General features: G+C 38.7%; 1 protein-coding gene across 1 annotated transcript; it reads left to right on the top strand.

Annotated features, from left to right (window-relative positions):
* Positions 1-284: 284 nt before the first annotated feature.
* LOC18445431 (Protein phosphatase 2C family protein) lies at positions 285-11,847 on the top strand. Its single transcript, XM_006855569.4, has 4 exons — positions 285-888; positions 9,503-9,867; positions 10,180-10,416; positions 11,320-11,847. The coding sequence occupies exons 1-4, from the start codon at positions 597-599 to the stop codon at positions 11,587-11,589; spliced, it is 1,164 nt and encodes a 387-aa protein (XP_006855631.1). The 5' UTR covers positions 285-596; the 3' UTR covers positions 11,590-11,847.
* Positions 11,848-13,557: the final 1,710 nt, after the last annotated feature.

Genomic DNA, 13,557 nt, shown 5'->3' with positions numbered 1-13,557 from the left:
ATGGTTTATACCTCTGGACCGCATATTGTACAAATGCGGTTCAGCCCGTATGAAAAATTGTTCCTTAGGTATTTCAGACCGGAAGCAAGGGTAGTTTTGTAATGTTCTCCCGCGTAAATTTCGCTCCTTACCGCGTACTCCTCTCACCCCCGTTTCCTCCACCCTTTCTCTCTCTACTATATTTTTATTTCTCTCTCTCTCTCTCTCTAGACTCAATAGTTTACTTTCTTCCACGGGCTTGACTATCTCGAGTTCACTACAATTGCCTGACTTTTTCCCTATCTGGATTCCTTTCAGCGATCATTTCTCTCTCTCTTCGATTGCCTCACCTGCAACTGCCCCTCTTTCTCTCTCTAGGTTCCTGCACCTCCACTTTCTCTCCGCCCACTTTCGATCATCATAACTTATTGCTCTATCGTCATCTCCAACCTCCTCACTCGATTTTCATCCCTTTCCCCTCTCTCTCTCTCTCTATCTATCTCCCAATTCCCTTTACCTGCAACTCACTCTCTCTCTAGACCTGATTGTTCATCTCACCTTCATTCCTCGTAACCCTTCCCCTCAACTCAATTGAATTCCCTTTGAGGAAATGAGGGATGTTTTCATGGCTGAGAAGAATTGCAGAGGCTTGTTGGCGACCGGTCCAGAGGTTCGGCCATATGAGCAAGGATGATGAGGACAAAGGTGATAATCTCCTCTGGTGCAAGGACCTGTGTCGCCATTCGTTGGGGGATTTCTCCATTGCAGTTGTTCAGGCGAATGAGTTCCTTGAAGACCAGAGCCAGGTAGAGGTTGGTAGAGATGGCACCTTTGTTGGAATCTATGATGGCCATGGTGGCCCAGAAGCTTCTCGCTTTGTTAGGGATAACCTTTTCCTCCACCTCATGAGTAAGTCAATGCTGTGAATTTGTTAAGTGGGCAAGGATGTTTAGGGTTATGGTTGATTTGGTGGTGATGATGATGCGGAATTGTTGGTTTTTCCTTAATTTATTGTATGGTTGTTGTTATTGCCGTGATTTTAGGGTTTCTTATTTATCTATTGTTCCTTTTCCCATTGTTTGTTGTTTAGTTGGGATTGTTGCATTTCTCCCCATTGCTTGTGATTCTTGGGTTTAATCTCATGTATGGATTGTGTGCCAGTTCTCTTGGATTTTTATTTTTCTGATTTTATAGTGAGTTTTTTAGTTTTTCGCCCTTTGTCCTATTTTTTGTAGTATAGTTGGTGTCATTGCATTTGTCTGGTTTTACTTAATTGTGTTATTATTTGGTATCATTGTAGCCAGCTTAGGGCTTAATTTTTCAGCAAGTGTAACTTTTTGTGTTCATGCTATCCGTTGATGCAATATGCAGTTCCATTAGTGTTATTATAGGGTGCTATAGTTGATTTGTCCCCTTCTTGAAATATTTGAGCTGATCGAAAATATGAATTGCTTGCCCACTCCTTAAGATTCATTCAGAAATTTTTGTATTTTAGCAATTATTTTAGGTCCCTCCTCACCTCTATGTGGTTTTACTGGTTTATGAACATTTGGAATCATTTGAATGTTCTTTTCATTTGATTTGGGTTGGGAAGGTTATTGGTCTCATTCCAGATGTTTTAGGTTTTCCATGCTTTCTATTTTTGCATTTGATTGTTGTTGCTGCAATTATTATCTTATTCCTCTTTCAATTTTTGTGCTTTGCGTGAACACATTGTCTGAGTTCTATGTATGTATTTTTGGCTTGATATGGACTGCAGTTCCTTTCATGTTACTGCAGGACGTTTTAGGGTTTGTAATTTTTCATGTTGCAATTCAGTTTGAAATGTTTGGGTTTATGCGCATGGAAATCACTCTTATTTTCATTTTTTAATCACTCTCCTTTTTTTCCCTCATTTATTGGTTATTAATTTATTCATCACGTTTATTAGTTTGTTTTCAGTTATGGATTTTTATGGTTTAACGTATGGTGTGGATTGTGTGACCTTGTTCAGGCTTGAAAGTTTCTTTTGTAGTAGTGCTTTTTTTTCTTAAATCACTAATTGCTTTAGGTTTTTTTATGCATGTTGGTTATATATGTTTTGTATTCGAGTTTATTTAAGGGGTCTTCTTTTTTCCACTTTTTTTTTTCTTCTGAAAACTATGAACTATTAATTGCTCAATTTTGGATTGCCCTTCTAAGTATTTGAGCGTTTGTTCATGTTAGTGTCTCTTTAGCCTCTTTGGCTCTTATGTTCTTTTAATCCCTTTTTTTCATTGTCTTTCTATTTTTTGTGGTTCTTAAATTTTCTCCTTTTGGTTTGTTCTTGATCCTCTGCTTATATGTTTATGTAATTATAACATCCTTACCATTAGGTGAATTGCTGTGGCACAACATATGGCAAGGAGGGAAGGTTTAGAGTGAGTTTTTTAGGAGTTATAATGTGGCTTGAAATTGCCCTAGTACTTTTGTATTGTCAAAGCAGGATGATTTGAATACAGACAAACATAATGAGCAAAGGGACAACAACAAACCCTAGTAAAGTTAAAAGCAACACAAAGAGAAGGAAAGCAACAGAAAGGGATAAAAATGTACTTCACAGCCAAACGGAGAAAAAGACACTAAGATGGGGTTTGGCTTGTGGAACAAATAGTAAGGAGGAATAACAGTGTTAATGGGGGAGGAGTTCCCTCATTCCCTTATGACTGCAAAAGAGTTAGTTGAATACAGTGAGGTTAAAGAATACGAGTTTTTATTAAAATACAAGGGGAAAACAATGGGCAACATAAACCCAGTTGGATTGAGTTGGAATCTCTCCTTGAATTGATGTAATAACGGATTATTATTACTATTTAATTGTCAAATCAACAAGAAGGCTTAAAGTTTTGGTTTGGAACTGTGGAGAGTAAGTAGTAAAATAGTACATTGGTTTTGTGATATGGTTGGAACTTGGTTCTGTTCATTTGTCCTTGTTTTTTTTTCCTTTAATTATCAACAAATAAAATTGTCTATCCATCAATTCTATAGTACATACTGCTTAGCAAAAAAATATAGCAATCATATTTACTAGGGTAACTGACTACTACATGTTTATTGGCAGGATATGGTGACCACATAAACATGGTACTAGGATGAAATATATTCGCTATGAACACATAGTTTTACATTTAGACTAAAGACCCTGGTGCTTTGTGAATGATTTTTTGCCGACTGATAATGACAAACATAGGGATGACAATTGTTGACTTCGAACATTTCATTTTGTTGGATCGAGACTAACATAAGGCAAATTGCATCTTTATACTTTAATACAAAACAGTTGACTTTCTCAAAAAAAAAAAAAAAAACACACGAACAAACACACACACACACACAAGGCATCACTTTGTACTATGAATCCTCATTGACTCATTTCTCCCTCTTTGAATGCTTGGTGTTGCTTAACTGTTTTCAAAGAAATTCCCACTAAGTTCAAAAGAAAGTTCCACCTTCCCCCCCAACCCGAAGTACTGCAAGCTCAATGGCTTCTTACTACTCTTTGTGACTTACTATCGGCTTGGTTGGTGCTTATGCGTTCTTCGTTAGCTTTGATTTGCTACTATTTGATGGGAAGACCACCAAAGTAAATCCCATCCCAGAGGATGATATTGGATGGCCTTGAAGATTGTGACACAGTGGCCATTTTGAGGCAGTCACAGGAGTTCTCCTTTGTAATAATAGACCAAAAGCAACATTTGGTTTTATTCTTGAGCAAACAAGTGGTTCCCCTGATGCTGACATTTAGGCAGACATGTGCCCTTCTCTTTGAACCGCACCTTCATAAACAAATGTTTTCTAGAATTTATTGAGGTGAATAATGCCATAAGGTGAGGTGACAGTTATTTTAAGAAGCAACCTTCTTTTATGGAGGGAATATTCGACTGTGTTATACTTAATCAACTTTGTGCATTCTTCAGTATCCAAAAAACTGGCAACTCACATACCTGTGCGTTACATCATGACAAGTATAAAAAAAATGGGAAATATAGAAGGCCTCATAATCAAAAAGGGGGACTGATCTTGAATAATAGATGTACATTCCCACTCCTACTAAAAACATGGGATAAGAGAAAGAAGGAGAAGCAAGACAGAGGTAAGAGTGAAAGAGAGAAAGAGGTATGAGTGCAGGTCTACTGTTCTGGATCTAGATGCCCCCTGTGGGGCCCCTTGTTACCCCCTATTTGGCAAGGAATTTAACCGTCTTCTTGGCCTCCCCCTCTCTCCCCCCCCCCCCCCCTTCCAAACATAAGACACTACCTATTACTTTACAATGAGACTTAAATGAATAACTGAATCTATAAGACATTTTAAGATTTTAGTTTCATTTTCACATAAGACTTAACCCACTAAGATATCACATAATCAATTATCAATTATTTTGTCAAATAAACTAAAACAAAAAAAATAGAATATCAAAATAAGACGCATTGTACAAAAAAAGAATCAATTATTCATAAAAGAATACGATATATGCTCAATTTCATCGTCCAAGTGAGAAAAAAATCAATAAATCACCAAAAAAATCAATCTTTTAGCTACAAACTTGTAAATATATTGTAAAAAAAAAAAAAAGTGAAAGAAAAAACACATGATTCATAACATAATATGTTGTTGCAAAATAATCATAACCCTATTTCAAATATGATAATACTTTAATAATATCAAAATCAAATCGATGTCGGTGCAAACCTCGTCTGTTGGGTCACCAAAAGTTCTCAAAATCAACTATTAGAAGCTTCAAATCTGCCCACAAACTATTGCCTTCGTTTTGGGAAGAAATAGAAAAAGTAAAAAATTTATCGATCTTTCGATAAATCACAAAAGAGTGGTGTTTGAGAGGTTTTTCTCACCCTAAAGGCCACCGAATTTCTATTGGGGGTTTAGAATACCCCTAAAGCTTTTTCCCCCCCTTTTAAGGGGGAAAAATTATATATTTTACCCATAGTTACCGGATTCTCTTCACCGACCTCGCGTTTCCGATTCTGAAACCCGATTCGGCATTTCCGTTAAGGAATCTCCACGGAAACCCTTTTTATGACCAAGGAAACTCGATTCCTTAATTTAGAAGCTTGTTTTCGAAACCAAGGAAACTCGATTTCTTACTTTCGGAATATTGATTCAACACATATTTAGAAACCATTTATCGAAACCAAGGAAACTCGATATCTTAATTTCATAATCTCTATCCAACACATCTTTGAAAACTTGAACCCATTAATTGCGGGTAGATGTTCCTAAATATATCGAATTTGGATTCTAGCGACGACTAAATCTTGTTTCCATATCAATTGAAGTAGAAATCTTCCTTCGAATGCTTCTAGTGGTTGCAGGGTTTCATTATTTTACTTGTGCCACCCTAGATGGCCTTTACTTTAAATTTAAAATATAATTGATAAATACAATATATACAATTAAAAGTAAAAGCATGGTGTAGACATACTCCTATTTTGTCTTTATAATAATGAAGTCAAAATCACAATTTAAGAATACTTGTCTTTTGTATATAATGACGATAAGTTCAATAGTCAACACAATCACTTTAAAATTCAGGAAACTTTCTAATAAGAGACATCCAATATAGGTTCTAAAGTTGATGAGGCTCAGATGTGCTTGTGGCTTCCTTCTCCATAAAAATAAAATCTTGTTTCTTGGTAAGGGTCGTCAAACGCATTCCATAGTCCATATTATTGTAAACTTTGATCCCAAATTGGCATGAATCTTTGATTTATATACTTTAAAAACTTGATTCCAAATATGTTAGAATCACGATTCAAAACAACAAGATATCTATGTTCCACATATGTCAAAAACTCGACTCTGCATATTGAAGAATATTGACTCCTGGAGTGTCGATTCCAGGAGGATGGGAATCCCGATTCCATAGGTGGATGAAACTTGAATCTATTTCGGTCGAAATGCGATTCTCAAAAAGTAGGAATCTTGTTCCTAGTGATTCCTATTATACGGACAACGATTCCTAAAACCTGAATCTTCTAGCCGTCTGCGATTCCGGTGCCTAAAACGATTCGAGTTCCCAGGCATTGCCAACAACTATGATTTTACCCTTACCTGAGGGTTTTTTTCTGCTGCCCGCAAGTTGTCACGGGGCGGCGACCAGAAGCAAAAACTCATGATGCCCCTGCCTAGACTGTGCCTAGGCGGTTGGGCGGCCGAATTTTCGAGCATTGACTGATAGGTCCCTGCACAGGAAAAATACATGGTCAAATAGAGGTGCAAGTCTCCATATGCAATGTGCTCTTTTGTAGGCCCATAGGATAACATTGTTAGAGTCTCCCTCACAATAAGGTTATTGTTGTTGGTTCCAGTTTGGAAGGTCCTTTTAAGTCCTGGTAGCACAATTGACTCGGCCCTTGTTGAGTAAACAATGCCAAGAAGGAAACATAGTATTTCCATAGGGATCTTCAAGAATACGCCAATAACCAGGTGGGCCAGGGTTTCTGAGAGAACAGCTGTTTATGTTAAAATTTTAGGGAACCAAGTTCATGGGGTCTCCAACCTAGTAATCACTGTTTGCTGTTACCCTTCAGTTAGTTGCAAGTTCCTCATTGCAAAGGTGTGGAGTCCTTTGTACCCTTTTGCGCAAAAGATGGCGGAGACTTTAATGTGATCTTGGATGGCTTCTTGTAGGATGGACAATTTCCCCTAAGGTATGGTTGTTTCTTTGCCTGAAATGGCGCATGTAGGCAAAGACGTAGGCATGCCATAGAGACAGCATGTCTGCCACAGCGGCGGCTTGGAAGAGCTGCTGGACTGAAGAGGCATCATCGAAGACCAGCCAAAGATAGGGGAAGTGTGTAACTGCCGTATAATTTCTGTTCCCTGCCTGGAGGACAGAAGCCCTTGAATATTCCGCTGCTGTAAAGACGAGACATAGATTGGATAAAGACCTTGGCCACAATGGCAAACAGAAAATGGGAGATGTGGTGTTGCTGTCTCAGGCTTCTGGATGCCGGGAAGAAGCAACCTTTATCAATGGAAGCAATTGTAGATATCAAGTTATGCAAAGTGCAGACACGTGGTTTTATGCAAAAGAAAAAAGAAACAAAAAAGAAAAAATCAGAAAAAAAGGCAAAATGGTGTTGAAATTTGTATACTCAATTATTCGTTGATTTTCTTGTTAAATAAGGATTTTTACAATGTGTGAAACTTTAAAAAAATTTAAGCTCAGCTCGACATTTTTCAACAACCATTATTCACCCTCACCCTGCAGGTGACTCATGATGGGGTTGGAGGGGCAGGTTTGCTCCTATTGTTTTACTAAATGCCAACTTGTGTTATGAGTAAAAAAAAGACTATTTTCTCTCTCTAGTTATATTTAATCATCAACTTTTTAATTATATGATAAATAGCACGGATGGGGCGAAGAGTGAGTGTGCTGCCCTCTTCTAAACGAAACAGTAGGGTTAAATTCGCCCTTTTCTAAACTAAACATTGGGGTAAAATTCATTTTCAAATAGACTCGAGGCGCAAGTTGTGATTCAACAAAAAATTAAGGGCAAAGTAGTCCTTTCACACCCATTGTACCACAGGTTTAGGCTACGGTTTATGACTGATATAAAACGTGAAGCTGAGTTTCTAATTTTGTAGAAATCAGTAGTAAGTTTCACATATTTAACAATCGCTTGTTATTATTATCTTTATGTGATATTGTTTTGAACTCAGACTGAAGAACCAAAGTTTCAAAACTGCAAATCATGTTTAGGATATTGAATTCTAGGGGTAGTTTGAGGAATCAAACTGAAGATTTTACTTGGGTCCTTTCTCAGGATACTGATACTGTGATAGTGCGTTTGCTATTATTAATGAAGTAAAGTTTCGCAACCTCTGGGTTTAGTCCATTATTTTGAATTTCATTTTGTGAACTATTCAAACACGTTACATAAAAAGTCGGGACTCATGGTAGAAGATACAGTACACTCGCTTCTGAGAGCTCTTCCATTGAGGGCCTTGGAGCTCCATGGTTATAGAGTTTCTTTAATTTGTTTTTTTAAGTTGCAGGATTTGATTATTCTGAATAGGAACTCGTCTTAGTCAACTAGACAGTGGGAGATTTTCATTAATAAGGAACTCGAAATGTATATGGGAGTTTACTTATATAATTTCCTGTGATATTTGGACATATGAAATGTTTTCCTCATGCCATAGGATAGTGATATGGCATTGTAACAAGCTGGGTTAAAATCCAATTATAGTGGTTTTTTGCATTTTGAAATTCTTCAGACAAAAAGTTTAGAATGCCAACCTGGTTTTTCAACGTTAATTTTTTAACGTAGTGAGTTGACTCAGTTTTGCAGTGAACAAGTCTGCCTTCTAGTTTTTGAGTTTTGAATGCTGATTGGTTAGTTATGAGTTATCTTTCAAGCTATGGCTACAGGGGAAAGGGTTAAGATAATTCCTTCCTCCTTGTTAACCTTCATTGTCTCCTAAAAGTTTGGGACTCTTCCAAAGTCCTAACCCTACCTCTCTAGCTCTCCCTACAAAATCAATACTCCCTGAGCATGCAACATTGCAGCTTGTTGCCTCAATCTCAAACTGGAGGGATCAATCGCTGACTCTATGAGCATTATCAGATAGATTAGAGGAGGTGCGGGTCACATGGATATTAGATGGTACTTCTCCAGAAATGTAAGATCTCATGTGGCATTTGTGCATATTGGATATATCTTGTTATAGTGTAAGAGAATTGAGCTTGATGGGAGTATCTGGGGATGAGTAATTGTACCATAATTACTTTCATACTTTTTTAGTGATGACTTAATAAAATTACTTGTTGAGAAATAATAAGATGTCAACCCTGTAAGAGATACCTTAACAAGGTATTCTCTAAGGATGTTTTCTCTTTACGAGGATGATTTCTGTTTATAGAACTTTATGTTGCTTCAAGTGCTGTCGCTCGACTCCTTTTCGTTTTTAATCTGTATTAAATAAAATTACTACTTACTGAGAAATTGAAGACAGAGATTACAAATCGCTTGTTTATTAATGATGGGCTTGTTTTTTGGGAGTTGAAATGATTATGGACGATTTCTCCTTATTGCATGTTTTTTTTAGGTGCCCTGCATGTGTGATACTTGGACTTCTTCATTGTGACTGTGTGGGAGACTCTGTGGAGTTTCTTAGTCTTGCCGTGAACTTTTATTTATTTCTTTTCCTATAATATTTTGCGAATTTTGTGTCCATTTGCAAGCTACTATTTTTACCTTCTCTTTCGTGAATCCAGTATGACCTTTGGTTGGTTGGTTGATTAACTCCCCAAAATATAAAAAAGGGAAAACAACTGGTCACTTTTAGACCTTGTTTGATATTATTAAAGATGTGCCTGTTATCAGTATTTTGAATAAATTTATTTGAACTTATTTATTTGTATATTCCATCTTTTTGTTGCCTTTGAAACAGCCTGCTTCATTTATCTTTAGGAACTTTAAATTCGATGTTTAAGATTCTTATTTTACAGGTATGTTAAAAAAAGATTCTTATTTTACAGGATTTACAAGAGAACATGGAATGATGTCTGAAGATGTTCTTCGAAGGGCATTCTCTGCTACAGAGGACGGATTTCTTGCCCATGTGCGTAGAACAAGGCAAGAGAAACCGTTAATTGCTGCGATTGGAACATGTTGTCTCGTTGGAGTGATTTGGGGTGGAAGGTTATATGTGGCTAATGCTGGCGATTCAAGGGCAGTAATAGGTTGTCTAGAAAGGTCAAATAACATCATTGCAGAGCAATTGACTAGGGACCATAATGCGTGCATGGAGGAAGTCAGACAAGAGCTTAGGTCCCTTCATCCAGATGATTCACATATTGTAGTCCAAAAGCACGGAGTATGGCGTGTCAAAGGCATCATTCAGGTTTGATGAGTTTTCATTTTCTAATTTCATCTTTTCTTCTTGTTTAAAATCTTCAGCTATTTAGTTCAGCTTTGAGGATAGCGATTAAACCACTGAGGAGGTTAAATAAATAAAACAAACGAACTGTGTGTGTGTGTGTGTGTGTGTGTGTGAGAGAGAGAGAGAGAGAGAGAGAGAGAGAGAGAGAGAATTGGCTTTCTACTTAATCAAAAGAAATCCATAGAACCTCTCGGGTTTCTTCTAATGCTGTTGTATAAACATCATGTGTCAGTTTGTCATAATTCCATGCTTTATAACATCTTAAGCTTGTAGGTGTCCAGGTCTATCGGTGATGCATACTTGAAGAGGCCAGAATTTGCGCTAGGTCCATCATACCTGCGATTTCGGCTCTCGGAGCCTCTTCATCGACCAGTCTTAACTGCAGAGCCTTCTGTGTACACAAGAATCATCAGGCCCCAAGATAAATTTATTATATTTGCATCTGATGGCCTTTGGGAACATCTCACCAATCAGGAGGCTGCAGAGATAGTGAACAGTTGCCCACGAGCAGTAAGTAGCTACTTCTCTACATAACTGACTTGATGAAGCATAATATTGTTTCTTTCCTTTAGAAAAACGTTTTGTTAGAACAGATCACGTATGCTATAAGAAGAATGATAAGATCACCTGGTTCTTTCTCTCTCATTTGCACACACCAGTCACCTTGTCAGGAGCTCCTGTGTTTGTTTCAGATCAGTAGCTCTCTCCCTCTCTTTGCAACAATTCCGCCATTCTTTTTGGGGTTTTGAAGTGGCGGTACTTTAAATAGCAACCAACCTTATGTTGCCATTGCTTTGCTGCTTCGGGATGTAGTAGTGATGCAACCTGATTGCATCTTTTTGTTCTGTCTGTATGATCAAATAAATCTATTGCTTCTATTGATTAAGTGCTCCTGTCACATGGGTTATCTGGAATATGCTAAGCTTTCTTTGTGATTTGTTACTAGCTAATACCTTTTTCTCATGATTGAGATTAGAAAAAGTATCTACCCATACTGAAAATTTCTGTGGATGATGCAACATATTTAAATGACGTTAGGGGTTTTAATCCTATCTGCTGGGATGCAATTGCATTAGAAAAATCTCAATGCATTTATTATCTGAAGGAGAGCGCACATGCATGCACAAGAAATTCTGAGGAGTTCGATTATTATTTTCCTTTTTTTGTTATAAAGTATCCCATTTATATATGCCAGATATTGATCAGTAACTTCTCACTTTTCGTGCCAAAATCAAATAATGATGCTTTTAGTGACAGGTGAAAGATGAAAGATTCACATAATAAATATGCAATCCACGAGTGACCGTATATAGAATCATATGATCTGTTTCTCTGCTTAGAATGCTATTAAATATGCAGTCTCTATGGTATTTTTCTGAAACCTTGAACTGTTGTAATGCTTGCTTTTGCCAGGGTATAGCTAGAAGGCTTGTTAGAACAGCGTTACAAGAGGCAGCTAGGAAGAGGGAGATGAGGTATTCAGATCTGAAGAAGGTCGACAAGGGAATTCGTCGATTCTTCCATGATGATATAAGCGTAGTTGTTATATACATAGACCATGAATTGCTTGGCGCAAACATGCCTGTGCCTGAATTGTCTGTGATAGGCTTTGTTGATGCAGTTGGACCATCAGATTTCTCAGTGTTGCAGGGAATCAATGGACGAGCTATGGCCCATATCTAATTTGGCATCTACGGCATACCATGCGGCCCCCTCCCCATGTTTGTATTTGTGAGTTCTGTTAATGCTTGCATGTTCAAACGAGGCTTGGCATCTCTCTCTCTCTCTCCAGTTTACTTCTTCATGATTGTTTAAGGGTAAGATCTGAACCTGTGCTTAGGTGATGTGATGAACCACACCTGTATGGGGTCGGAGAACACCTGATATAAATATCTCTTTTTTAATCAGGAGGTTAGCAATTGTATGCTCAATTTGTTCACACACCATGATGTTCATTTTACATTTGGCCATGGCGAAATACATTTCATTTGCCTCTATCATTCACAAGAGTAGAGTATTTTGCTTGTAACGAACTTATTGATTACAAAGGTGCAGTAAGTATTATAGTCAGGGTGGATTATGTGCCCAAACATCCATGGCTCAATGAGATGTCTCGAGTCGCATTATCCTCCTTTGGCTTCGCCCGTGTGTCCTAATACTTGCGTCTTGCACTCTAAACTAGTGGCTTATGAGCCGTAGAATATATATCCTGTCTTGATACTTGTCCGAGGACCTTCCTCTCCCTTGCAGCATTCCTAGGACTGGCCTTGGGCCTCGCTGGGGTTGGCCAGGCGCAAATAGATCTAGGGCCAGGGCTCAAACTATTTGCCAACCAAGGTGGCCCTAACACGGTCCAAAACAGGTCCACCTTGATCCAATTGGCAACCCGGACTGCATAGGGCTGCTAATGAGCTGGGTTTGGGCCGGACCAGGGTTAGTCTGGGCCCAGCTGGAACTTTTGTGGCCAAGCCCAAGCCTGAACTATTATGAGCCAACCCCTTCCCAAGCACTGCCCACTCACCATACTTTGTAGCTCGAATCTGGTCTAAACTGGGCCCATCCTAGACGACGAGCCCATTCTGGTTGGCAGTCATAAGCATGCTGAATGGTTCTAGTACAGCAGACCTAAGTTTGATACTGTTCTGCCAGTCTTCCTAAAAGGGTTTGAAGATTCGATGGAAATGAAGTCATTGCATCTCCAAATGTTCCAAAACGGCAAACTCTCCGCTGTCTATTCTGTCACACCAAATATCCTATGCCTGACCTCTCTGAATGAGCTGAGCCGTATACAGGTTTTCAATCTAGGTCTAAACTTAATAGTCATCATAATGCCACATTGCTATCCTGTACCCTACCTTAATTGACACTCGATTTTTTTCCCCAATCAATTAGAGGACCCTCACTAAGGCCACCCTATGAAATTCTGTATAGACGGTGAAGTATAACAGAATCAGATGGAGTATGAAAACAGTCTAGTCTATTGGGTCATCACCTTCTAATGAGAGCAGGGATGCCACGGATCTGGGATTGGGCCTGGGCCGGCTTGGTCCGGTCCGGTCCGAAAATCTTTGTCCCCCCTCCCCCTCCTCCTCCCCCTCCCCCTCCCCCTCCCCCTTTTTTTTAAATATTTCTCTCTTCAAGTTTATTTTGTAAAGAAAAAAAAAAGAAAAGAAAAAAGAGGGGAGGGCCCTTGACCACGTCTCTCCCTCTCTATCTCTCGCACATCTCCGTATCTCTCCGTTCGATCTGTCTCACTTTCTGTTTTCTCTCTCTTCGATTTCTCCCCTCCCCCTCTCTGATCTCTCTCAGCTCACTTTACTTCCTCTCTCTCTCTTCAAGCTTTCTTCAATTTCTCCCTCTTCTGATTTCTTCCTCTCTTGCAGCTAACTGCAATTTCCCTCTCCTCCACCGTGCCCACCCCCTACCACCAGGGGAATTTTTGTACCTAGTCCAAGATGGCTTTAGACATGGATTGAGCAATTTTGATAGTTTAAAGGATTCAAGAAAAGATGCTTTGGGGTGGGAAGGTGGTTTTGTGGGCTTACAGACCCCTGCTTTGGGTGGTTGCAAAAGAAAACAGTTTCACGTTAGCGCAATGACTTGCACGCTAGTTGCGATGGACGCACCTAAATGCCACCCTTTAATTGAGAA

This window comes from Amborella trichopoda, chromosome 9 (genome assembly GCF_054954075.1).
Source record: "Amborella trichopoda isolate Santa Cruz 75 chromosome 9, AtrichopodaSantaCruz75HAP2 v2.0, whole genome shotgun sequence".
Classification (NCBI taxonomy): Eukaryota; Viridiplantae; Streptophyta; class Magnoliopsida; order Amborellales; family Amborellaceae; genus Amborella; species Amborella trichopoda.
The sequence above is the reverse complement of the archived record's forward strand: the minus strand, read 5'-3'. Positions and strand labels throughout refer to the sequence as shown.

What these genes read in the sequence shown, in the direction of transcription:
- LOC18445431 (XM_006855569.4), top strand. Translation starts at nt 597, where the DNA reads ATGTTTTCATGGCTGAGAAGAATTGCAGAGGCTTGTTGGCGACCGGTC. An exon ending in CCTTTTCCTCCACCTCATGA is followed by an intron (nt 889 to 9,502) that starts GTAAGTCAATGC and finishes CTTATTTTACAG; the next exon opens with GATTTACAAGAGAACATGGA. An exon ending in TGAACAGTTGCCCACGAGCA is followed by an intron (nt 10,417 to 11,319) that starts GTAAGTAGCTAC and finishes TGCTTTTGCCAG; the next exon opens with GGTATAGCTAGAAGGCTTGT.